Here is a 27,198-nt window from a genome sequence, read left to right on the forward strand (position 1 = left end):
AATTTTAGTTTTCAATGTGAACTCAGTGTATTTACCTTTTAGATGCTTCTAAGAACAAAATACATATGTGATACTGGCCTCTCTTTTAAAGAAATAAAAGTACAGTTTCTTTTTTCCAGAAATGGACCTTATGCAGTTATATTCTTCCTCGTATGATAAAGAGTCCCCTTGCAACACAGAGGACTTTTTGGTAACCAGGACTTTGCACTCAATGATCCTTCAAAAGATGGTGGTCAGAGATATTGACCTCTGAAAAATGTGAGAGCCCACAGAAAAAGTACAGGATAATCCATCTGGTCTCCAGTGGTTAGGTTAATTTGTCACCAAATTTAGAGAGCCCAGGGTTTGGAAACATTCCAGCGGAAGCTGTTTTATTTTCTTACTTGTTAAGCTTCACTGACTAAAAGGACTCTTGGTCTGCAGAAGTAAATAAAAGGCGCTGTATCCCGTGGTTCCTGATTACTCACTGCTCTACCAAGCATTCAACCATGAGACTCCATTTATTGCTTTCTGTGTTCCTTCTCTCTTTGGCTATAATACCAAAAGGTAGGTGGCGAATAACTGTAGACCTGGGTTTCTTAGGAGACCTACTCGGACACTGAGTTATATACCATGGCCATCTTGACTCAGACCCTAACGCACAGTCTCAGGGATACAGGGGTCCAACATGAGCGTCCTCCTTAGAACTGATGGCGTCCAAATTGGGAAGAAGGACAAGGATTTCCACCAACAGAAAACAAGTTCCAAGAGCTCCATGATTACAAAAGGGGGCTCAAATATAGGGGGATGGGGAGAAGCCTTGACATCTGACACAAGGATACAAATCAAGTAGCTTTCACAAGAGCCCCTATCTCCAAAAGGACAGTGGAAATGGCAGCTGTTGGGTCAGACTTGGTTAGTGAATGAAAGTGACCTGGACTCTATTGGCAAAGGAATATTTGTGAAGGGTGCAAGTTAGGTGTGTAAGACAACTCAACAACAACAACAACAAAGAATTCTATCAAGTTATTAAAAACCAGCAGAGGGCAGGGGAATTTGGAAAAAGCACAGAAATTTGGGGTGGCACTTTGGTGGCAAAATTTTAAGCATAACGCAAAATAAGCAGGAAGGAATTCTAACAGCTTGAGGCACATCCTTGGTGCTCATGATTGAGAAGCTGGAATATTAAAGTGTAGATAAAGGAGAAAGGGAATGTGTCATTTTCAGGCTGGGTCGTTCAGATCCTTGTAAAACTGTTTATGGCAGAGTGTTTCCACCCCTCAACATCTGGGTTCATTTGGGTAACTCTCTCTCTTTGAATCATTTATAACATTCTTTCAAATACAATCGAATATATTGACTTGTTTGATCTTTACTTGATTTATGACTATCTTAGGAACTCTGAGATATAGTTGTCCCCTTGATTTGTGAACTCTTGAGGGAGTTCACATAATTCTCATTTGGCCCTCAGTTCTGTCAGAAGACAACACACTTGCAGTGACAGCTAACGTAAAATTATACAATGTTAAGGACTTAAAGCTAGAAGGCAATTTAATAGTTAATTTCTTAATTTTACAGATAAGAAGATCCATGTCCACATAAAGAATGTTTTCACTAAGATCACGTAGGTAGTGGCAACATTACAGCTGGAACTGAGTATTTCTTTTTAACTTTTATTTTATGTTGGACTATAGAAGGCAATGGCACCTCACTCCAGTACTCTTGCCTGGAAAACCCCATGGACAGAGGAGCCTGGTGGGCTGCAGTCCATGGGGTCGCTAAGAGTCGGACACGACTGAGCGACTTCACTTTCACTTTTCACTTCCCTGCACTGGAGAAGGAAATGGCAACCCACTCCAGTGTTCTTGCCTGGAGAATCCCAGGGATGGGGGAGCCTGGTGGGCTGCCATCTATGGGGTCGCACAGAGTCGGACATGACTGAAGCGACTTGGCAGCAGCAGCAGCAGCATAGCCAATTAACAATGTTGTGATAGTTTCAGGTAGACAGCAAAGGGACTCAGCCATACATATATATGAATCCATTCTCTCCCAAAACTGCCTTTCCATCCAGGCCACCATATGACATTAAGCAGCGTTCCATGTGTTTTACAGTAGGACCTCATTGTTGAACCAAGTATTTTAATCTGGGTCAGTGTTGTTTCCCTTAATCTATGCCCACAAAGTGGTAATTCTAATTTCTTGCAGGCTTTTTAATCTCCTAATTAGACACTGAGGAACCTGAGAAGATTTTTAAGGTTCCTCTTTGGGGAATCACAATGTCTTTGAAACATGTTACTTCACTTAACTCTAAACTCTTTTTTTTTCAGTTTGTGGTAGGCATGTCCAGTTGGCTTAATATTCTGGCATTATTATTTGGATGACTTACACTAGTCTGTAGATTTTCCTGATCAGTGTTCCTTAAAATTAGATAATAGTGATAAATTCTCAGATTGCTGAAAGCAATTGCCTCAAGACAATTATGTCTGCATGATTGATTAGTGAATATTTTATTTTTTTAAAATTCTTTGCTCATGCTTGCTTTCCACCACTTAAGCTAAATTCAATTCAACATAAATTATTGTCTCCATCCAAAGTCATACATATTCCATGTTAAGGACCTTTTTTTTTTTTTTAATTAAAAAAGAAAAAGTTAAGGAGGATAGTTCTTCTGGAAGTAAAGATCCAGCCAAAACTCATCACTGGAGTAGGACAAAGGGTACAGCAGTGGTTCAGTCTTAGGGTGAAAAACAATTTTGAAAAAGATTATTCTAGAACAAAGACTAGAAATAACTGACAGGAAAATAAGACTCCAAGAAGTCTAGGCTTAAGATTTAGAGAAGTTTCTAGGGACTGGACACCCACAAATACAATTGTATATCCAGGAGTGGGGACCAGACAGTCAAAAACAGGCTGAAGCCAGGAAGTTTTAGAAGGAATAAGAGACAAATAGTGTGCGTGGCGTCAAAGAATACGTAACTGCACGCAGTGGTAAGGAGTGTGTACTGAGCGCCTGCTACTTCCAATGGGCTGTGGGAAACACAAAAGATGCGGTGGAGAGCAAAAGGAAGGGGATCTCCCACGGCGCAAAAGACAGACACTAGGTAATCGATACCAAATTTGTCTATAATTATAAATTTTGCCAAGTACAATGAAGAGGAACAGAGTCTTAAAAGTGCCTGAAGCTTGAGGTCATGGTTGGTTTTCAACATCTGGGAAGAGTTTCTTGAGGTATGCCTTTTGAGCTGAAAACTAGAAGTGTTCATGGATAAACCACTTGCAAGGAGCCCTCAGTGCTTCTGGCAAAGGAAGAAGCCAGTGTAATTTCCCTGATGCAGAAGAAACCACAGTGTGTGCAAAGAATAGTAGTAGTAATACTAGGTAATATCATTTATTCTACCTCGAAGCCATTCTTCTGTAAATGTATTGCTTTATGTACATTATCAATACATGGATGGTGAATTAATGACATTGTTAAATCTCTTTCTGTGCAGCAAGGACTGGCCTTATTCCAGGACAGAAACAATGTAATCGGCTGAAAGGGGTGTGCAAAGACGGAGGCTGCACCACCATAGAACAGCCCATTGGCATATGTAATGAAGAAAAAAGATGTTGTAGAAAGTGGTGGGTACTTTTTCCCTATCCAACGCCAGCTCCCAGATCAAAATCTCCTTGATAAGAGCCAACTGTAGGCTCTTCAAACTCTAGAACACATGCATGAACTTCACAGGCTCCAGCTTGGCCCAGAACTCCAGAACTTGAGGATAAATTATACAGACTCCTCTTAAACTTGTTTTTTCTCCATTGACTGGAAATAAATGTCCTAATTCTACTTGTATTCATCCCTGGGGAACTTCTTCTCAATGCACTGCCAGCATCTTAAGAACTACAAGACTAAACTAAATGACAGGCCATCTCATATCCTAAAGGTGATTCTCTTAAAAAAGATAAAGTTTTAAAATAAGAAAAAAAACCATAAGGGTAAGAAATAACAATAGGTAGTTTTGCTGACCTAAAGGGGAATATCAGCCTTCTTCTTCATCTGACTCTGAACAAAAATCATTTTCATTGTTTAGACAGGCCTACTTGGGTGGCCTGATTCAAGGTCTGTTCATCACATGAACCTGCTAACAGGACACCTGAGCTGGAGGCTTTCATCCCACTCAGTCCTGCCAACACTAGCTGAGGCTGGTCTCGCTCCCTTTCCCCAGGGTCTGGAGGAGTTAAACACAAGACCTCTTCCCTGTGAGGAGGTTCATGGGTAGATGACAGAGAGCTAAGAACTCAGTGAGCCCTGCTCATTCTTTCCATATGTGCCGCGAGATAATTCCACATTCTGGCTGGAATCATTTCCACCAGAATAGTAATTCTGGATCATTCATACTTTGTGCTGCGTGTGTACTCAGTCCCTTCAGTCATCCAACTCTTTGCAACCCTATGGACTGTAGCCCACCAGGCTCCTCTGTCCATGGGTTTCTCCAGGCAAGAATACTGGGGTGGGTTGCCACACGCTCCTCCAGGGAATCTTTCCAAACCGAGGATCAAACCCACATTTTCTGCACCACCTGCATTGCAGGTGGATTTGTACTTTAGAGCTAAGAAAATGAAACGAGGAGAGAGAGGACAAAAATGTTACAGGACACAGGTTTCACAGGATGGAAAAAAATTCTATTGAATGAGGACAAATGACTCCACAAACACCTCTGCTTAGCCTTCCTCCAGATGCCCTCCACACCCACCTCACAAAGCAAGGCAATCTCTCCCTGCTTTGTGTTTCTACACACACAGACATACCTCCATGGGAGTTCTTAACTCATTTTAGTGAGTTTGATTTAATTAAGTTGCACTGAATTAAAGTTTGGTTTAATTTGGTTACACTGAAATTTCCTGAGATAACAAAACTGTCAAATGCAGATATGTTAATAATAAATTATCTAGAACATTCTGGGTTTTTATATGAATATAAATGTTTTGATAAAACTTTGATTATCAATAATTGTTAAGATATCCTTTGTAACTGAAGAACCTCAAAACTGAGATGATGAAGACTAGTTATATTCTAGGAGGACTAGAGATAAATGTCAAAGGTTGAAAATACAAGTTGGTTGCCCCACAAATTTCTAGAATGGCATTTTGAAATAAATCCTTCATCTTTGTCTAGTTTATTTCATGCTCTCTTTTTTCCCCTTACTTGTCTAATCCACTCAAAATAAAACAAGAATTCAATAAAGAAACAATTTTGTTAATGAAGTTCATGTTTGATTTGAATAATACAAACCAATAGGTTCCTTTTAACTTACATTTAATGAATACTTTATCATTTTATTCCCTGGTGGGTCAGAGGTAAAGCATCTGCCTGCAATGTGGGAGACCTTGGTTCGATCCCTGGGTTGGGAAGATCCCCTGGAGAAGGAAATGGCAACCCACTCCAGTATACTTGCCTGGAGAATCCCCTGGACGGAGGAGCCTGGTGGGCTACCATCCACGGGGTCGCAAAGAGTCGGACAAAACTGAGCAACTTCACTCACTCACTCACTTTCACTTATCATATTATTACATTTTTGAAAACTTAAAAGTTAAAAAAAAAGCTTTTAAATATGACATAGTTTGCCACAGAAGATACTGTATTATTTTAGATTCATATGCTCAATAAAACCAGAATTGGCATCAGTTCGGTTCAGTTCAGTTCATTTCAGTCACTAAGTCGTGTCCAACTCTTTGTGACCCCATGAATCACAGCACGTCAGGCCTCCCTGTCCATCACCAACTCCTGGAGTTCACTCAGACTCACGTCCATTGAGTCCGTGATGCCATCCAGCCATCTTATCCTCGGCCGTCCCCTTCTCCTCCTGCCCCCAATCCCTCCCAGCATCAGAGTCTTTTCCAATGAGTCAACTCTTCGCATGAGGTGGCCAAAGTACTGGAACCTCAGCTTTAGCATCATTCCTTCCAAAGAAATTCAAGGGTTGATCTTCTACAGAATGGACTGGTTGGATCTCCTTGCAGTCAAAGGGACTCTCAAGAGTCTTCTTCAACAGCACAGTTCAAAAGCATCAATTCTTCATCGCTCAGCCTTCTTCACAGTCCAACTCTCACATCCATACATGACCACAGGAAAAACCATAGCCTTGACTAGACAGACTTTAGTCAGCAAAGTAATGTCTCTGCTTTTGAATATACTATCTAGGTTGGTCATAACTTTTCTTCCAAGGAGTAAGCATCTTTTAATTTCATGGCTGCAGTCACCATCTGCAGTGATTTTGGAGCCCCCAAAAATAAAGTCTGACACTGTTTCCACTGTTTCTCTATCTATTTCCCATGAAGTGATGGGACCGGATGCCATGATCTTCGTTTTCTGAATGTTGAGCTTTAAGCCAACTTTTTCACTCTCCTCTTTCACTTTCATCAAGAGGCTTTTTAGCTCCTCTTCACTTTTTGCCATAAGGGTGGTGTCATCTGCATATCTGAGGTTATTGATATTTCTCCCGGCCATCTTGTTTCCAGCTTGTGTTTCTTCCAGTCCAGCGTTTCTCATGATGTGCTCTGCATTGGCATACACCATGGGAAACTGTGTCAGCTATAGAATAGGAGGTGATAAGGCTGAAGGAGTAAAACATCTGGGCTCAGAGTCAGGAGACTCTGACTCCTAATCCCATGTTATTATGCCTTAACAAAATGCAAATTAGCCATTACTGTTCCACTCAAGAAAAGACAAACCATGACACCTCGTGGCTAAAAGCCTCTTTCCATTTTTAACAGTTTTCAGTTTCCCAAACAGCTAAGAAGTCATAGCTTTTCTAGCAGAGTACACAGCATTAGATAAAAGAATTGGGAAAATATAATAAATATATACTATTAATAAATGATAAATTGATAACTATGATAAGTTGGAATATACAATAATCATTGAAAATATAGGTTTAGCTTGCATACTAATGGAAGCGGTTTTCAAATAAAACTCATTAAGATGGTTCTGGTTTCCCTCTTCTATAGAACTAACACTTAATATGATGCAGAGCTGACTAAAGTTAAATAAAGAAAATAAATTGGAAATGGGTATTTTAAATTCTAGTAATGCATATAAATATAATGCATATAATAAATATGCATATGTAAACTGACAGCCTCAGATGTCTCATACATCTTTATGACTCAACTAATAGAAATCATCAGCGCAATGCCCGTAAGTGAAGTAGTCACCCTCCCCAATCATTTCTAAGCAATAGGTCTTTGGCTATAATTCAAAACAACAAAAGAAGAGGAGTAATTGTAATTGTTAACTCAGCCCAAAACATGTGTGCAATTGTGTCATAAATACATATGAACTCATCAAATTTACTCAGAATACTAGAGAAATAGAAAGGCTAACAATTGCCCCAAGCCCTCATGAGTTCCTCAGCTGGAATTAAGGCACTTTTGTATCCAAAATCATTATTTAGGAGAAATACTAAAGATGATCATTTTCTTATAGGAAAAAGGAAAAGAATAGCAAGTTCCAAGAGAGGGAAGGACAAATTGGGAGATTAGGACTGACATATACATACAACAAATAGATAGAAGGGATTAGATATGGTAGACAGAGTGCCTGAAGAACTATGGAGAGAGGTTCATAACATTGTACAGGAGTCAGTGACCAAAAACATCCAAAAGAAAAGGAAATGCAAGAAGGCAAAATGGTTGTCTGAGGAGGTTTTACAAATAGATGAGGAAAGAAGAGACTTGAAAAGCAAGGGAGAAAGCAAAAGATAGACCCAACTGAATGCAGAGTTCCAGAGAATAACAAGGAGAGGTAAAAAGGACTTCTTAAATGAACAATGCAAAGTAGAGAAAAACAATAGAATGGGAAAGACTAGAGATCTCTTCAAGAAAACTGGACAGATCAAGGAAACATTTCATGCAAGGATGGGCACAGTAAAGGACAGAAATGATAAGGACCTAATAGAAGGAACAGAGATTAAGAAGAGGTAGCAAGAATATATAGAACTATACAAAAAAGGTCTTAATGATGTAGATAACCATGATGGTGTGGTCACTCACCTAGAGCCACACATTCTGGAGTGTGAAGTCAAGTGGGCCTTAGGAAGCATTACTACCAACAAAGCTTGCGGAGATGATGGAAGCTATTTCAAATCCTAAAAGATGATTCTGTTAAGGTGCTACACTCAATATGTCAGCAAATTTGGAAAACTCAGCACTGCTCACAGGACTGGAAAAGGTCAGTTTTTATTCCAATCCCAAACAATGTTCAAACTACCATACAATTACACTCATTTCCCATGCTAGTAAGATTATGCTCAAAATCCTTCAAGCTAGGCACCAACAGTATGTGAAATGAGAACTTTCAGATGTACCAGCTGGATTTAGAAAAGGCAGAGAAACCAGAGGTGAAATTGCCAACGTTTATAAGATTATAGACAAAGTAAGGGAATTCCAGAAAAACATCTACTTCTGCTTCATTGACTATGCTTAAGCCTTTGACTGTGTGGATCGACAAACTGTGGGGAATTCTTAAAGAGATGGGAAGATCAGACAACCACCTGTCCCTGAGAAAACTGTATGCAGGGCAAAAAAAAACAACAGTTAGAACCCTACACGGAACAACTAACTGGTACAAAATTGGAAAAGGAGTAAGACATGGCTGTAGATTTGACAGAGCTAAGCCTTAGGAAGGTTGATAAGGAGTCCAGGGCCCTCAAGGAAGAAGGGGTCTGGAGCTCTCGAGGAGGAGAAAAGGGACAAATGGTTTTTTTCTATATTGCTTTGTCTTAGTCACATAAGACATTTCTTCTTAAACTCTGAGTTGTTATGACAACAATCTTTAAGACTAACTTTCTTTAAGCCCAGAGCTAATGATTACACAACAAAATAACTCATCTTGCTCAAGGATGTTTCTCCTTAAGCTCTGTACTAATGGTTATATAACAGCAGCGTATCTTGCTGGACATGAACCTTCTGACTAAACTTGTATATTGTGGGAGTGGGACCGGTAAAGTATAGAAGGCCTTGATAAGACTAGGAGTGGGGTACTCCCTCTTCTGATGTCTATGTCAGAAACTTTCTCTGTCCTTTTTCACTTTAATAAAACTCTGCTACACAAAAGCTCTTGAGTGATCAAGCCTGGTCCTTGGTCCCGAAGCTAAATCTTCTTCTTCAGAGATCACAAATTTGACATTGTTTAGTGTATAGCTATCATATTGTCATCCTGTTTATTTAACTTATATGGAGAATGCATTATGTGAAATGCTGGGCTGGATGAATCACAGTCTGGAATCAAGATTGCTGGGAGAAATATCAACAGCTTCAGATATGTACATGATACTGCTCTCATGGCAGAAAGTGAAGAGGAAACAAAGAGCCTGTAGATAAGGCTGAAAGAGGAGAGTAAAAAAGCTGGTTTAAAACTCAACATTCAAAAAACTAAGATGATGACATGCAGTCCCATCACTTCATGGCAAATTAAAGGGGGAAAAGTGGAAGCAGTGACAGACTTTATTTTCTTGGGCTCCAAAATCACGGCAGATGGTGACTGTAGCCATGAAATTAAAAGACACTTGGTCCTTGGAAGAAAAGTTATGATCAAACTAGACAGCATATTAAAAACCAGAGACATCACTCTGCCCACAAAGGTCCATCTAGTCAAGCTATGGTTTTTCCAATAGCCATTTACTGATGTGAAAGTTGGACCATAAAGAAGACTGAGCGCGAAAGAATTAATGCTTTCAAACTGTTGTGTTGGAGAAGACTCTTGAGAGTCCCTTGGACTGGAAGAAGATCAAACCAGTCAATCCTAAAGGATATTAACCTTGAATATTCTTTCAAAGGACTGATGCTGAACTCCAATACTTTGGCCACCTGATGTGAAGAGCCAACTCATTGGAAAAGACCCTGATGCTGGGAAAGAGTAAAGGCAAAAGGAGAAGTGGTGACAGAGAATGAGATGGTTAGATAACATCATCAACTAAATGGACATGAATTTGAGCAAATTCCAAAAGATAGTGAAGGACAGGAAAGTGTGGCATATTGCAGTCCTTTGGGTCACAAAGAGTCAGACACAACTTACTGACTGAAGAACAACAATATATACACAACTACGTATAAAACAGACAATCCATAAGGACCTACTGTATACCACAGGAAACTCTACTCAATATTCTGTAAAACCTATAGATGAAAACAATCTGTAGAAAATCACTCTTTCAGTCAGAATTACCTCAGAAATCTCCTACTTTTCATCATTTCCCACAGAAGCCTCCTTCTTTCTGTCAGAATTCCATCAGAAACCTCCTTCTGTCTGTTACAATTCCTTCATAATCATCCTTCTTTCTGTCAGAATTCCATCAGAAACCTCCTGTGTCTGTGAAAATTCCTTCAGAATCGTCTTTCTTTCTGTCAGAATTCTCTCAAAACCATACATCTTTCTATCAATATTCCCTCAGAAACTGCTTTCTCTTTCTCAAAATATCCTCAGAAACACCCATCTTTCTGTCAGATTCCCCTCAGAAAACCTCTTTCAAAATTCCCTAAAAACCTTCTTTCTCTCAAAATATCCTCAGAACCTAATTTTTTGTCAGATTCCCCTCAGAAAACTTCTTCTGTCAGAATTTCCTCAGAAACTTACTTTGTACTCTGAGGATTCTTCAGAAACATTCTTTTTTATGTCAGGGTTCTCCCATAAATCACATTCTTTCTCTCAGAACTTTCTCAGAAACCTCGTTCTTTCTGTTAAAATTGCAGAGAAACTTCCTTCTTTTTCTCAGGAGGAGGAGATCATAAATACATCTTCCAAAGCCCCTCATTTGTAGAGGGAGTGACATCATCAGTAAGGAGACACCAGCATATTAAATACATCATCCAACTGTCTCTGATAAAGGAAAATGAGACACCTTCCTGAGTCATGAATTTGGTGGTTTTCAGACCACAGTAAAGTATAAGCTGTGTTTGACCTGAGATGTCGCACTCCATCACAGGCCAAGGACACAAGGGCAGGGTCTCCAGAATGCAGCCCACTTTTCCTCCCTTCCCACACTACTTAAAAGCTTATCCTGGTTCATAACCATTTCTGGTATCTCTGCAGGCTTAGGGAGAGACCCAGCCCCAGTTTACACCTAGATTCTGAATATACCAGCCTTGGACTGGACTGATGTGGCTCCTAGCAGCCCTCAGACTCTCCCAGGACTTTAGGAAGAAGGTAAAAGCATAGAAGGACCACAGTGGGCACAGGTGAGCTTCCAGCTACACGCCCCAGGACAGCATCCAGGAGTGGGCAGGTCTTTCCCATTGCAGACAGCCAGACATGAGCCAGCCCTACAGGAGCACCCAGAGCTCAGAGGCATCAGAATAGCCCCGTGTTCACATCAAGCTCTGAATCTACCTTAGGTTTGTAATTAACTCCTGGGGGGGATGGGCGTGGTCTGCTTTGTAAGGAATCTTGGCATGAAGCATCAGGAAATATGTCATATTGTCATCACTGTAATATTACAGGAATTGCCGCTGCTGAATGCTTCTCCCTATGGCTGTGGACCTGGAGCCTTTATAAAGTGAGCGAGCACACCGTCCTGTCCAGTCTCAGCTGGGAAGCCAGCCAGCCATGAGGCTCTACTACCTTCTCTTTGTGCTGCTCTTCTTGTTCTTGCTGCCTGTTCCAGGTAAGATGCGCTGGGAAAGGAGAGGGCTGAATGGATTGAGAATTTGTCATTCAGAGTCAGCCCTCTCCATTCTTCTGGGGCTTTTAGACAGACTAAATTTATTGTCCAAGAACTAGACATCACCAATTTGTTTTTTTTCTGACAAGACCATTAAAAATCTGAAAGTAGCTGTCTCCATCTCTTCCGATTAGTCAATCAGCTCACAAACCACCCCTTCATGGGAGGATTGTTATACCTGTTCATGAGACAGGAAGAAAGTGATGTAAAACTTAAATGCTAACAGGAAAAATGGGCTTAATCTGAGGACAGACACACAGATTCCCTTTTTTTAGCTTAGTGGTTGGAGGTAGAGTCTTTTGGCCTCTTAAGGGCCCAAAGAACTGTTGCAGCCCTTGCCTCCTAGGTGTCCCTCTGTAGTGCTGTGGTTAATAATTTAACATTATTTAATAATTTATGTTACTTAATGTTATTTAATATTTAAAATGTTATTGAATAATAATATTACATATTATTTAATAATATTAAATAACAAAATGTTATTTAGTATCTAATAACAAAATTTTATTTAATAATAGTAAAAATGTTGTTTAATAATTTAAAGTTATGCCATTAGGTCACTGTTTTGATGAAGTATGTACCAGATGGTGACCTGATGTACTATGTTCATTGCTTGTACCCAAATAACATGTGTACTTAGACATTATTTGTACTTAAACAGCTTATGTACTTAAACATCATGAAGAATGGGAGCATCATGAAAACACCCACCAAGAAAGGGGAAAAGCATCAACAGTAGATAAAGATCAGGAACAGTAGGGTTTGGGGAATACTGTTTTTCTCCTTTGATCTGACCAATCAAAGGGCCAATCAGGTTTTTTTCCATTTCCCTCATGTGCAAATTATTTGAACTCCTTTGAGAACAAAGAACTTTGTAAGTTATAAAATGGCACACACCCAGACTCACGGCGTGGTCCCCCCCATGCATGGACGCTTGTAGTGGATGGTGCTCCCACTGGGACCCTGGTGTGCTGACTACGGCGACTGCCCAGCTGCTACAAGCCAGATGAAGGTGCTTTCCCCTGGACAGGTGAGATTCATCTGCTAAGTGCTATTGTAAATTCACTTCTTTCCTTTCGCTTTGATCCTTGATCTGTACTAGCATAAGTACTTTAATAAATTGGTTTCTGTTACCAACCTGTGGACTACATCTTGAATTCTTTAAAAGAACCACTGAAGCAAAGCAAAACATTTTTGGCATAGTCAGCATGTTTCGAGATGCTATTGCTTTTTCATGGGAAAGTTGATCCTATTCCAGGATGGGAAGATCCTTCTTTTAGCAGTTTAGCTCAGCAATGAGAAAGGGAGCTGGACTATGTGAAAACTGGGACACTGTAATGTGGTGTGTTGAGCCGCTGGACATGTTGGGACAGCTTCCCATGGTTAACTTGAACAAAAGTAAGGAACCGATTCTTTTTTGGAAGACAAGGTTGGTGTTTGTCCATGGCTTATAGGAAAATACATACTCAGAAGGCAGAAGTGGAAACTGAAAAGGTACGAATAGAAAAAGAAATGCTGGATTTACAAAGCCACATGGCTATGTTGCAATGTCAAAACTGAGTCTTACCTGATCAAGTTTCTAGATACCAGACAGTGTCAGAGAAAGCAGCAGTGCATGTGGCTAAATACAAATTATCTTCACTGCAAGGGGCGAGTCAATCAACTCAAGGTACAGGTTGTCTTGGCCCATGCCTGCCCTGATTGGGACCCTGCTACCTGGGACGCCGATATCTGGGATAATGAGGAAGATGATGAATACATGGATGACGATGATAGTGTAGAAAAGTCAAAGGAAGGAGCACTTTGTCAGGCACAACTGGTTTTACGTGGAAAGATGGAGCAAAGAGGGGGCCATGCGCCCACAACTAAAATCATATATAAGGAGTATACAAAAGAGACAAATGATATACCGTTCCATAGCATGCAACAGGCCGGAGAGCCGCTTGTAGCCTGGCTGGTCCAACTGTCTGAAACAGGGGGTCATGGAATAGTTCCAGATGACCAAGACTGTATTAAATTTATCCCTATATTCCATGACCCACAAGTTCAACAAGCCTTTGGTGATTAGAATATTAATCATTGGCAGGGACCTGTAGCTTTGCTAAAAGTATGTGCTGCGGGACATGGAATTAAATACCCTACTCTTGGCTCTTGGCCAGCCTGCACCAAATCTTGGTATATGCTACGGGAGTGTATACAAAGATTGAAGGAAGAGGGTATGAAAATTTCTCTATATAATAGACAGGGACCAGCTACTATACATGATACTGCTTTGGATGCAAATAGCTGTAACCAAATTATTAAAACTGCTCCAGCTGCATGTAAGAACATTATTGTGATTTTATTGCTCTCTGGTGGAGAAGGCAATGGCACCCACTCCAGTACTCTTGCCTGGAAAATCCCATGGACGGAAGAGCCTAGTGGGCGGGGTTGCGAAGAGTTGGACACAACTGAGCGACTTCACTTTCACTTTTCACTTTCATGCGTTGGAGAAGGAAATGGCAACCCACTCCAGTGTTCTTGCCTGGAGAATCCCAGGGATGGAGGAGCCTGGTGGGCGGCTGTCTATGGGGTCGCACAGAGTCAGACACGACTGAAGTGACTCAGCAGCAACAGCAGCATTTTTCTCTGAAACTGGAAGCCCAATTCAGGAAGTTATTGAGAAAGTGCAGCAATTAGGAGATCTGGGAGAATGGGAAACTCCCAAAGCAAAAGGTAATGGTGGAAATAATGGCAATGGCAGGCACCAAATGTCAGGAAAGATATGTTTACTGCACTGTTGAAAGCTGGAGTGTCTTTTGCAGAAATTGATGGAAAAACAACTGTGGCATTATGGCAGAAGTATAAAGCTCTGCGCTTAGTTGCTGTGTCATGTCCGACTCTTTGCAACCCCGTGGACTGTAACCCACCAAGCTCCTGTGTCCATGGAGATTCTCCAGGCAAGAATACTGCAGTGCCATGCCCTCCTCCAGAGGATCTTCCTAACCCAGGGATCAAACCCAGGTCTCCTGCATTACAGGTGGATTCTTTACTGCCTGAACCACCAGGAAGCATAAAGAGAAAGGCCTTCATATCCAAAAGGCTGAAGTAGAAACTAAAGATCTTGGTAACAATAATCCATTTTCCCAGGTCATTTCCCCTCTTGCTTCTTCTGTTATATTCAGATTTGTTGCTCAAACTAAGGGAAGGCCAAGCCCTGGAGTTTTCCAAGTCAGATTGGTTACTAAAGACATCTGCCCACATGTGCAAATTCAGATATTTTGGGAAAATGGATCTAAAACAATTACTAAAGTATTAGTTGATACTGGGGTGGAGGCCAATTTAATTTATGGAAATCCAAAGATCTTTAAAGAGCAGACAGTTATTATTTCAGGATTAGGAGGAAAAGAATCTAAAGCTGTACAAACCTCATTATACATGAAAACTGGCTATTTACCTAAGAGAGAATATCAAGTTATGATAGTTCCCATTCTGGAATACATAACTGGAACAGATATTTTAAAGGGGCTCACTTTAAACCTAGATGATGGAAAATACCAATTTTGTGTGCACATGATTAAACTAGTAGTTCCAGTGGTAGTGGGAAAATTGTTGGAGCCTCCAGTGACCGTCCCGGAAACTACTGAGGTGGTCACACAAAAGCAGTACTGTATTCCAGAGAGGGAAAAAAGAAATTACTAATACTATTAAAGAATATGTTGATGCAGGAGTCTTAATTCCTACTCGAATGGGATGAAATAATCCTGTATGGCCTGTCGGGAAATCTGATGGATCTTGGAGGGTGACAGTAGACTATAGAGAACTTAACAAACATACTTGGCTTTTAACTTCAGCCATCCCTGATGTTGTTAACTTGAATTGAATAAGTGCAGAAACATGCTGGTACTTGGTATGCTGTCATAGATTTAGCTAATGCTTTCTTTATTGATCCCGAACAGTGGGATCAGTTTGTCTTCATGTGGCAGGGGCGACAGTATACCTTTACTACACTAACCCAAAGATATATTCATAGTCCTACAATTTATCATGGTATTGCTGCTAAGCATTTGGATGAGATGGCTCTACCTACAGGAATGCAGATTACTCATTATATTGATGATAATCTCTTTAAGGATCTGATGAAGAACAAGTGAGGACTCACCTGGATGTAATTATCCAGCCCATAAAAATGAAAGGATGGGAAATAAATCCTGAGAAAATTCAAAGGCCAAGACAATCAGTAAAATTTTTAGGAATAATTTGGAACAAAGGAAAACAAGAAATACTCCCTAAAGGCAAGCAGAAAATTTTGGAGCTTGTTCCTCCCCACCCTAAGAAACAGTCCCAAAAGTTTATAGGATCATTTGGCTTTTGGAGGCAGCATATTCTTCATCTCAGGCAGATATTACAATCTCTTTATAAAGTAGTCAGGAAGAAATATAATTTCAAATGGGGAGAGGCACAGAATTTGGCTTTTGAACAAGCTAAAATAGCCATTCAAACTGCTTTGGATTTATGGCCCATTAGAGAAGGCCCCTTGCCTGAAGAATCCCAGGGACGGGGAAGCCTGGTGGGCTGCTGTCTATGGGGTCGCACAGAGTCAGACACAACTGAAGCAACTTAGCAGCAGCAGCAGCAGCAGCAGCAGAGAAGGCCCTATGAAAGTACAGGTGTCTATGGATGAGAATTATGCAAACTGGAGTCCATGGCTAAAGCAAGAAGGAGAAAGAATGCTTCTAGGATGTTGGTTACAAAAACTTCCTAATGCCAGCACTCCTTTTGAAAAACAATTGGTAGCCTGCTATTGGGCATTAATTGACAGAGAGGCCATGACTTTATATCATGAAGTACAATTAAGGCCAAATATTCCTATTATTACTTGGGTTATGAGTACCCCCAAAACTCACTGAATTGGTTATGCTCAAGACTCTAGTATAATTAAATGAAAATGGTATACTCAAGACCAGGCAAACCCGGGGCCATCTGGCCTTCTGTTATTACATGAATGAGTGCTTGACTGTTCTGATGAAGAATCTTCCCAATTACAATATCAAAAACCAACAGAAAAATCACCCATAAAACAGGAAATAGAATATTAACTGTTAACTAAGGAACAAAAGCATCATGCATGGTTTACACATGGTTCTACTAAATATGCGGAGGCAACCCAACGTTGGAAAGCTGTGTCTTATAATCCCGCAACTCAAAGAGTAATGACCACTGAAGGGGAAGGGGAAAGTAGTCAATATGCTGAGTTATTTGTAGTTTTCCAAGTGTTGTGGGCAGAAGATTTTAAAGAATGTCATATCTATGCAGATTCATGGTCAATAACTAATGGTCTTACAACCTGAATGCCTCAATGGAGAAAACATAACTGGGAACTTGGATCTAAACACATATAGGGAAAGGAATTGTGGCAAGATATTCAGGAAATATGTTCACAGACTAATGTTTCAGTTTTTCCTGTAGATGCACATGTACCTGAGATAACAGAAGAAGGAAAATATAACAGGGAACCCAATCACTTGGCTGAAATCAACAGTGCATCCATTGTCCCTGATTCTGAACTGGAAGGATTAGCATTATGGGCTTATCAGAAAGCCAGACATCTCCATCTCCATTCTTGCCTCCTTTGTCAAAGATAAGGTGTCTATAGGTGTGTGGATTTATCTCTGGGCTTTCTATTTTGTTCCATTGATCTATATTTCTGTCTTTGTGCCAGTACTATACTGTCTTGATGACTGTGGCTTTGTAGTAGAGCCTGAAGTCAGGCAGGTTGACTCCTCCAATTCCATTCTTCTTTCTCAATATTGCTTTGGCTATTCGAGGTTTTTTGTATTTCCATACAAATTGTGAAATTATTTATTCTAGCTCTGTGAAAAATACCACTGGTAGCTTGAGAGGGATTGCATTGAATCTATAGATTGCTTGGGGTAGTATTCTCATTTTCACTATATTGATTCTTCTGATCCATGAACATGGTATATTTCTCCATCTATTAGTGTCCTCTTTGATTTCTTTCACCAGTGTTTTATAGTTCTGTATATATAGGTCTTTTGTTTCTTTAGATAGATATATTCCTAAGTATTGTATTCTTTTCGTTTCAATGGTGGAATGGAATTGTTTCCTTAATTTCTCTTTTTGTTTTCTCATTGTTAGTGTATAGGAATGCAAGGGATTTCTGTCTGTTGATTTTATATCCTGCAACTTTACTATATTCATTGATTAGCTCTAGTAATTTTCTGGTGGAGACTTTAGGGTTCTCTATATAGAGGATCATGTCATCTGCAAACAGTTAGAGTTTTACTTCTTCTTTTCCAGTTTGGATTTCTTTTATTTCTTTTTCTGCTCTGATTGCTGTGGCAAAAATCTTCAAGAACTGTGTTGAATAGTAGTGGTGAAAGTGGGCACCCTTGTCTTGTTCCTGACTTTAGGAGAAATGCTTTCAATTTTTCACCATTGAGAATAATGTTTGCTGTGGGTTTGTCATATATAGCTTTTATTATGTTGAGGTATGTTCCTTCCATTTCTGCTTTCTGTAGGGTTTTTATCATAAATGGATGTTGAATTTTGTCAAAGGCTTTCTCTTCATCTATTGAGATTATCATATGATTTTTATTTTTCAGTTTGTTAATGTGGTGTATTACATTGATTGATTTGCAGATACTGAAGAATTCTTGCATCCCTGGGATAAAGCCCACTTGGTCATGGTGCATGATCTTTTTAATATGTTTTTGGATTCTGATTGCTAGAATTTTGTTAAGGATTTTTGCATCTGTGTTCATCAGTGATATTGGCCTGTTCAGTTCAATTCAGTTCACTCAGTCATGTCCAACTCTTTGCATCAGGTGGCCAAAGTATTGGAGTTTCAGCCTCAGCATTAGTCCTTCCAATGAACACTCAGGACTCATCTCCTTTAGGATGGATTGGCCTGTAGTTTTATTTTTTTGTGGCATCTTTGTCAGGTTTTGGTATTAGGGTGATGGTAGCCTCATAGAATGAGTTTGGAAGTTTACCTTCTTCTGCAATTTTCTGGAAGGGTTTGAGTAGGATAGGTGTTAGCTCTTCTCTAAATTTTTGGTAGAATTCAGCTGTGAAGCCATCTGGTCCTGAGCTTTTGTTTGTTGGAAGATTTCTGATTATAGTTTCAATTTCCATGCTTGTGATTGGTCTGTTAAGATTTTCTATTTCTTCCTGGTTCAATCTCTTTAACAAGTGGTGCTGGGAAAACTGGTCAACCACTTGTAAAAGAATGACACAAGAACACTTTCTAACACCATACACAAAAATAAACTCAAAATGGATTAAAGATCTAAATGTAAGACCAGAAACTATAAAACTCCTAGAGGACAACATAGGCAAAACACTCTCCAACATACATCACAGCAGGATCCTCTATGATCCACCTCCCAGAATATTGGAAATAAAAGCAAAACTAAACAAATGGGACCTAATTAAACTTAAAAGCTTCTGCACAACAAAGGAAACTCTAAGCAAGGTAAAAAAGACAGCCTTCAGAATGGGAGAAAATAATAGCAAATGAAGCAACGGACAAAGAATTAATCTCAAAAATATATAAGCAACTCCTGAAGCTCAATTCCAGAAAAATAAACAACCCAACGAAAACATGGGCCAAAGAACTAAATAGACATTTCTCCAAAGAAGACATTCAGATGGCTCACAAACACTTGAAAAGATGTTTAACATCGCTCATTATCAGAGAAATGCAAATCAAAACCATAATGAGATACCATTTCACGCCAGTCAGAATGGCTGCAATCCAAAAGTCTATAAGCAATAAATGCTGGAGAGGGTGTGGAGAAAAGGGAACCCTCTTACATTGTTGGTGGGAATGCAAACTAGTACAGCCACTATGGAGAAGAGTGTGGAGATTCCTTAAAAAACTGGAAATAGAACTGCCTTATGATCCAGCAATCCCACTGCTGTGCATACACACCAAGGAAACCAGAATCGAAAGAGACACATGTACCCCATTGTTCATCACAGCACTGCTTATAATAGCCAGGACATGGAAGCAACCTAGATGTCCATCAGCAGATGAATGGATGAGAAAGCTGTGGTATATATACACAATGGAGTATTCCTCAGCCATTAAAAAGAATACATATGAATCAGTTCTAATGAGGTGGATGAAACTGGAGCCTATTATACAGAGTGAAGTAACCCAGAAAGCAAAACACCAATACAGTATATTAACACATATATATGGAATTTAGAAAGATGGTAACAATAACCCTGTATGTGAGACAGCAAAAGACACACAGATGTATAGAACAGTCTTTTGGACTCTATGGGAGAGGGCGAGGGTGGGATGGTTTGGGAGAATGGCATCGAAACATGTATATTATCATATGTGAAACAAATCGTCAGTCCAGGTTCGATGCATGATACAGGATGCTCAGGGCTGCTGCACTGGGATGACCCAGAGGGATGGGATGGGGAGGGAGGTGGGAGGCGAGTTCAGGATGGGGAACACATGTACACCCATGGCGGACTCATGTCAGTGTATGACAAAACCAATACAATATTGTAAAGTAAAAAATAAATAAATAAATACAACTGAGAAGAAAAAAAAAGTTAGATGCCCGGAGCCAGCGTGAGGAATCCCGCCCGTGGCAAAGGTCATGAGGAAGGAAGCCTGACAAAACGCAAAGGCGGGGAGCAGGCTTCAGGGGTTCCCCCTGGAATTTCCTGAACATCTACCCCCAGGAACCAGAGTTGGCCTGATTTTATTGTAATGTGCTTTTCTACTCTTCTGACACTCTCTGGAAAAAGTTAACTTAGGGCTTCAGTCTTTTGCATTTGAAAGGAGTGTTTCAGCTTAAACCCCTCTGATGGCTCTCTAACTTGCCTTACCCTTACAACTACGCATGTGATTGTTACAGCCCCCCCAACTGTGAGAGGCACAGGAAGCCTAAAACATAAAGCCTTTCAAAGAGTTAAAAGTTATTAGAGTAGTGCTGGTATAGGATTTCATTATTGGGCCAATGCTTGTTGCTAAGTTCCCATATCTTTTATCCACTGTACACCTGGGAGCACATTTGTTAACATAGTTAGAATGTAAGAAAAAACAAGTGTAGCCTTGAAACTGACCACATTGGACTTTTGAGCTAATTGGTTCTTTCTTTGTTGTAACTTACTGAACCTTTGCTTCGTGGAAATGTAACTTTGTTTGATAATTTCTGAGGCTGACATAGATTAGAAATATGAAGAAAAAACATTTCCAGGCAAAATAAGTTTTCTGGTTGAGCAGCCTTTATCAAAAGAGGGTCTTAAAATGTTTCACAGGCCTCCAAGGCCAGAAGATACTGTACACAACATCATTTGTGGGAAAGGTAAAAAAGTCCTTTAAAAAAATAAAGTTATTGGGGCCTCACTCACCAAAGCAGCTTGGTCACCCCATGTCTTCTTTATTTTCTGGCTGAATTCCCATCTGGGGCATGGAGGCTCGTCATGTCTACTAACTTGCCCTGGCTTCTAAGACCCACGCAAAAGGGAACCCAAGGCGGGGCACTCTCCACTATTCAAATGGGCACCAGTGGCCTAACGTAGATGGTGCAAACCTCTTGACTCGAGATTTCATTAGTTCTCCACATAAACCAAGTTATTCAGCCTCTTATCTCCACTAATTTTCCTACTACACTATTCTTTCCTAATCTAATCTTATATTTCTAATTAAATAAATCTCTCTTCGCCGAGTCTGTCCACCCTTCGAATTCCCTGGATCCACCAGGGCTGGACCGCAGCAGTTAGACAAAAAAAAAAAAAAGAAGAAGAAGAAAGCCAGACATCTTGGTGAAAAGGCTACATATAGAGGAGGGGGCAAAATCATGGTATTCCTACAACACAAGAGCTAATAAAAATGGTAATAGCTCATGGTCCGATACATCAGCATCTAACCAAGTGCCCCCTTCCTCAAAGATTAACTAGACAGTTACAACGAGGAACACTACCTGGCCAGATATGGCAGACTGACTATATTGGACCTCTACCAGTTAGTCAGGAATGCCAATAGGTGTGTACAATAGTAGACACTTATTCTGGATATCTGGTTGGTTGTGCTTACAAACACACAAATCAGCAAAATATGATTAAAACTCTAGAAATTATTACTCCATACTATGGTACCCCAGTTCAGATTCAAAGTGAAAATGGATCATACTTTAAAGTTAAGTTAATTAAAACCCATGCCCAGACGAGCAATATAGAATGGATTTATCATATCCCTTATTATCCCCAAGCAGCCGGTTTAATTGAACGGATGAATGGACTTTTAAAACAACAGTTATTAAAGTTAGGAGTAGGAGAATATAAACAATGGAAAGATAATTTATTTGAAGTCTTGCAACAATTAAATAATAGACCTATTGGACAAAGTGAAACCCTCTTGATGAGAATGGTGAGTCCTAATCTTAGTTTATCTGTGGCCCTCATTTCAAGATGGGGTACAACCTTAGAGTATTAGGAAATGCAACCAGGAGCTATGAAATCTTTTAAAGCCTCTCCTGAAGCAGCTGGATTGGATCTATATTCTCTTGAACAGACTCATTTAAATCCCTCAGATATTAAAGTGCTTCCTACAGGAATCGGAATTAAATTAACTCCGAAACTTCTTGACTTGATTAAAAGCCATTCTAGCCTGGCCATTAAAGGTATACAAGTCTTGGGAGGAGTGATAGACAATGATTATCAAGGGGAAATTAAGGTTATTTTACAAAATGGGGGGACCACCTGGTGTTAATTGCTGCTCCAGACCAGATTGCACAATTATTCATTTCACCCTATTTACATTTAGAGTTATCTATTGGAATGCCCCCTGACTTGCAAACCCTCTGGGGAGACAAAACGTTTGGATCCTCTAATCTAACATGTCCTGGGGCTAAAATATGGTTTAAGTTACCCAATATGAATAAACCAGAACCAGCTGAAGCTATAGCCCAAGGCCCAAAAATGTAATTGTTGCTAAGACTACGGGAATGGAAACACCTAACCATATCCCTTTACAATATTGCTATGCTCAAGAAACTTAAAATATATATAATGTTTATCACAGAAACTGGCCTAATAGATCTTTTCCTGAGAACCTTTGTCGCTTGGACACAGGCTGACCGACAGGACAGTGTCTCCCTCTCTTGGGCCTGCTTCTATGCAAACTTCCAGAGCCAGTCATACTGTTGGGCCTGTATAGATCTATCACCATCCTCCACTCATGGACTGCCTTGGTGGGTGTCACTCTTAAATGGACCTGACTTTTAAGAAGTATGTCATTTTATTCAAGAAAATCAAAATCAAACCAGAAGTTAAATGTCCTTACTATGACTTGTTAACTTGGTGTAATAATACTGATGGATTAGGACACAATTTGCATTTTGATTATGATCAAGCAAAGAGTTGCCTGTGACTATTATATGAAAGAAAGGACCAATGCTAGCCATACACATAGAGAAACCAAAGCTACATGATACGGTACCCTACAAATATGCCAAATTTGGGACCAATATAAGTGGGTAACTTCAGAAAAGGGGCAATTGATAAAGGCAGCCCCCATTTGCTGGGAACAAAATAATCAAACCAAACTATATCCTAATAGTACTAACTCTCTAGCATTCCTGCCAACATCTTGTGTAACATCTTGATTAAATTTGTGTAATCAAACAGGAGCAGTGAATCATATGAGTTCATCAGATTCAGTCATATGGCCAGGGACTGATTGGATAAACAACCCAGGCATATGATTTTAGCCCCAAATGAAACTCATTGGATATGTGGGGTTAATCTTTGGCCCTGGTTACCCACAGGATGGACTGGAAGATGTACCCTGGGACTGTATTTGCACATGGTCAAATTTTAAATGAATTACCACACACCCCAGGCAATTTCCCTATAGCACAGGCAAGATAGACATGATCTGTGTTCCAGTAGTATGGCTACTTAGATGCAATATTTGTGCCATCACTTGGCACCATTGACATAATGCTCATAGTAGAAGCCTTGACTAATTTTACAAAACAAGCTTTAATGTGCAAAGCCATACTTCAGAATAGAATGGCATTATATACATAAACAGCAGTGCAGTAAACTTGTGCCATAATTCACACAGAATGTTGTGTGTTCATCCCTGATCATAGTGCTAATATGTCAGATTAGCTTCAACATATGAAGGAAGTGATCAATAAGTTAAACAACCCTAATGTGTCTATATGGGACTCTTTGCTGTCTTGGTTTTCCTCACCTTCACATTGGATAATGCATGCTTTGGTTTTTCTAATCATACTTACTGTCTTGTTAATTGTATGTTATTGTGCTATGCAATGTTTATCAAGTCACGTGCACAGTTAATGTTAATGCTTATAGTTACTATAATACTTGACTCCCTCGTAATGTGTAACATGAGGGTCAAAATGTAGTGCAATGGCTAATAATTTCATGTTACTGTACCATTCAGTCACCATTTTGATGAAGCATGTACCAGATGGTGACCTGATGTACTGTGTTCATTGCTTGTACCCAAACAACATGTATACTTAGACATTCAGTTCAGTTCAGTTCAGTTCAGTTCAGTTCAGTCACTCAGTTGTGTCCGACTCTTTGCGACCCCATGAATTGCAGCACGCCAGGCCTCCCTGTCCCTCACCATCTCTTGGAGTTCACTCAAACTCACGTCCATCGAGTCAGTGATGCCATCCAGCCATCTCATCCTCTGTCGTCCCGTTTTCCTCCTGCCCCCAATCCCGTCCAGCATCAGAGTCTTTTCCAATGAGTCAACTCTTCACATGAGGTGGCCAAAGCACTTAGACATTACTTGTACTTAAACAGCTTATGTACTTAAACATCATGAAGAATGGGAGCATCATGAAAACATCCACCAAGAAAGGGGAAAAGCATCAACAGTAGATAAAATCAGGAACAGTAGGGTTTGAGGAATACTGTTTTTCCCCTTTGATCTGGCCAATCAAAGGGCCAATGAGGTTTTTTTCCATTTCCCTCATGTGCAAACTCTTTGAACTCCTTTGAGAACAAAAACATTGTAAGTTGTAAAATGGCACATACCCAGACTCACGGCGAGGTCCCCCCCATGCATGGATGCTTGTAGTGGATGGTGCTCCCACTGGGACCCTGGTGTGCTGACCACGGCGACTGCCCAGCTGCTGCAAGCCAGATGAAGGTGCTTTCCCCTGGACGGGTGAGATTCATCTGCTAAGTGCTATTGTAAATTCACTTCTTTCCTTTTGCTTTGATCCTTAATTTGTACTAGGCTCAATACATAATAAATCGGTTTCTGTTACCAACCTGTGGACTACATCTTGAATTCTTTAAAAGAATCACTGAAGCAAAGCAAAACACAGTTGAAGAAGTGGCTACCATGGTCACACCGCCTTTGAGGCTGAGCTGAGTTCACAGATATGTTGTTAGTTGCTAGCCTCACCTTCTCCTTTACTTCTGATGGTATAGAAAAGAAAAAAGAAATAAAAGAAAGGCACCAGATAACTTATTAGAGGGATTCCAAAAGCCTTGGACTTGGACCACGGCCTTCCTAAAACCTTCCTGTGTGCTCCGTTTCTTTCCTTCAGGCAATGGCGGAATCACAAGCAGGTTACACAAGTATTATTGCGAAATGAGAAGTGGCTGGTGTGCTCTGATTGGCTGCCTTCAAAAGGAGGAACAGATAGGCTCCTGTTCCCTAAGTGGCTGAAAATGCTGCCGGAAGAAGAAATGAAAACTCCAGAAACACAAGGAGAATGTCGCAAAGCATGAAAATGCTTCCTTGAAGACTCCAGAAGCCAAATCAAATTAAAGACTTTTTACCAAAAATTAGAAGCTTGATTATTATCATTATTATTTTTTAGCATTGTTTATTGTGCTAGTTGTTACCAAAAAGGCAACTTAGTGTTAATGACTCACCTTTAATTCAAATAAAGTATAATCCCTAAAGGAAGCCACAAGAGGGTCCAAACTGATGTTCCAAAGATTGTCAGATTTTACTCCTCTTTCGCAGCTTTCACCCCCCAGTGACACTGGACCGCTTGTTCTTTCTGAAACACTTCCTTTGCCTTCTGTCACCCATCTGAGCTTCGCAGTCTGTCCATCTGTCATAGCATCTCCCCACCAAATCCGTCTCTGAAACTTCAGGGCATCCCTGAGGGTCTTCCCAGGTCCTTCTGAGCACTGTACAGCTCAGAGACACGGGGAACCTGGCTCCTCCTCGACCCTGCCCTCAGCTTTCCTCTCACTCTTGCCTCTGTTCTGACTGACCTCAGGCCTGGATGAAATCTCTCCTCCAGCTATGTCTCCAAACCCATCTCTCAGGGGCACCTCAAATTCTACCTCCTTCTTAAAAACACAGCTGGTTTCGCCAACAAGTATGATCTTTCCTTTTAAAAGGGTTCTGACCTGAGTGCTCCATCTATGAGTCCCGCTTGATTTTTACATTCACTCAGTTCAGTTCAGTTCAGCTCATTACATTCACTACATTTGCATATTTCCAATCTCCGTATGTGGTTGCAGGATTTTGAAGGGCACTTCATCATTTCATCACTTTTGGCCTAAGCGTCTTGACACAAAAGCTGCTCTGCAAGAATTTAGTGTGTTGAAGAACATCCCAAGGCCTTGGAAGTGTTGCACTGTAACTATCTATTGGTCTCTTGAGGTTGACACAGAACAATTCCAGCAAATGGAGTGGCAGGCCCATCACCCTCTACTCATGCCCCTAGTCACTAGCTTCTCAGAAGGCACTAGATTCTCAAGAAGAAAGGTCACACACTCAAAGACAAGAGCTTGGACCCCACAATCCAGCATTAAAAAAAAAAAAAGAACTGTGATGGGACTGCATACTGCCCTCCTATAGTACACAACTAAGGAACCAGGCAAAACCCGTGAAACTACTGAGTCAGACTCTGGCACAAGCAGTACAGGACCGTAATTGAGGAGAGAGGAAAACAAGTGAACTGAGGGATTTCCCTGATGGTCTGGTGGCTGGGATTCTGTGCTCCCAACACAGGGGGCCTGGGTCCACCCCAGTCAGGGAACTAGATCCCACATGTTGCAACTAGATTCTGCCTGCCAGGATTAAGGTCCAAGGCAACCAAATTAATGAATTAGCTAAATAAATTTTTAAAATGTCTGTGCTCAACCATTTTTAAAAAAGGAAAAGAAAGCAAGTGAAGTAAGACTTATGGCATCTCCAGCCTCTACAGATTTCCAGGCCTAAAGCATAGGGAACAACAACCCAAACAGACCAACAGTTCTTCTGAGTCGAAGAGAGTGGGGTCAAAGTTCAGAGAATGCAGGCATCTTCACTTCTGGACAGAAAACCAGCAACAGGCGTCGGGATCAGGGGTGTGTGCCTGTGTGCTAAGTCGCTTCAGTTGTGTCCAACTCTGCCACTCTGTGGACTGTGGAGTTGCTGACCCTCTGTGACCCCATGGACTGTAGCCTGCATGTGTAGCCTGCCTAAAAACTCTGTGCTTTTCATTCAGTTCTAAAACTGCTCGGAAGAATGAAGTCTAAGATACTAGATGGA

At 40.5% G+C, this 27,198-nt stretch overlaps 1 protein-coding gene across 1 annotated transcript; it reads left to right on the forward strand.

Annotated features, from left to right (window-relative positions):
• Positions 1–488: 488 nt before the first annotated feature.
• Positions 489–3,652, forward strand: LOC138077718 (beta-defensin 130B-like). Its single transcript, XM_068969857.1, has 2 exons — positions 489–550; positions 3,475–3,652. The coding sequence occupies exons 1-2, from the start codon at positions 489–491 to the stop codon at positions 3,650–3,652; spliced, it is 240 nt and encodes a 79-aa protein (XP_068825958.1).
• The last annotated feature ends 23,546 nt before the right edge of the window (positions 3,653–27,198 follow it).

Source organism: Capricornis sumatraensis, chromosome 4 (genome assembly GCF_032405125.1).
Source record: "Capricornis sumatraensis isolate serow.1 chromosome 4, serow.2, whole genome shotgun sequence".
NCBI lineage: Eukaryota > Metazoa > Chordata > Mammalia > Artiodactyla > Bovidae > Capricornis > Capricornis sumatraensis.

Excerpts from the sequence above, each read along its gene's own strand:
- LOC138077718 (XM_068969857.1), top strand. The coding sequence starts at position 489 with ATGAGACTCCATTTATTGCTTTCTGTGTTCCTTCTCTCTTTGGCTATA. Across the intron at positions 551-3,474 it reads GCTATAATACCAAAAGGTAG|GACTGGCCTTATTCCAGGAC; the intron begins GTGGCGAATAAC and ends CTGTGCAGCAAG.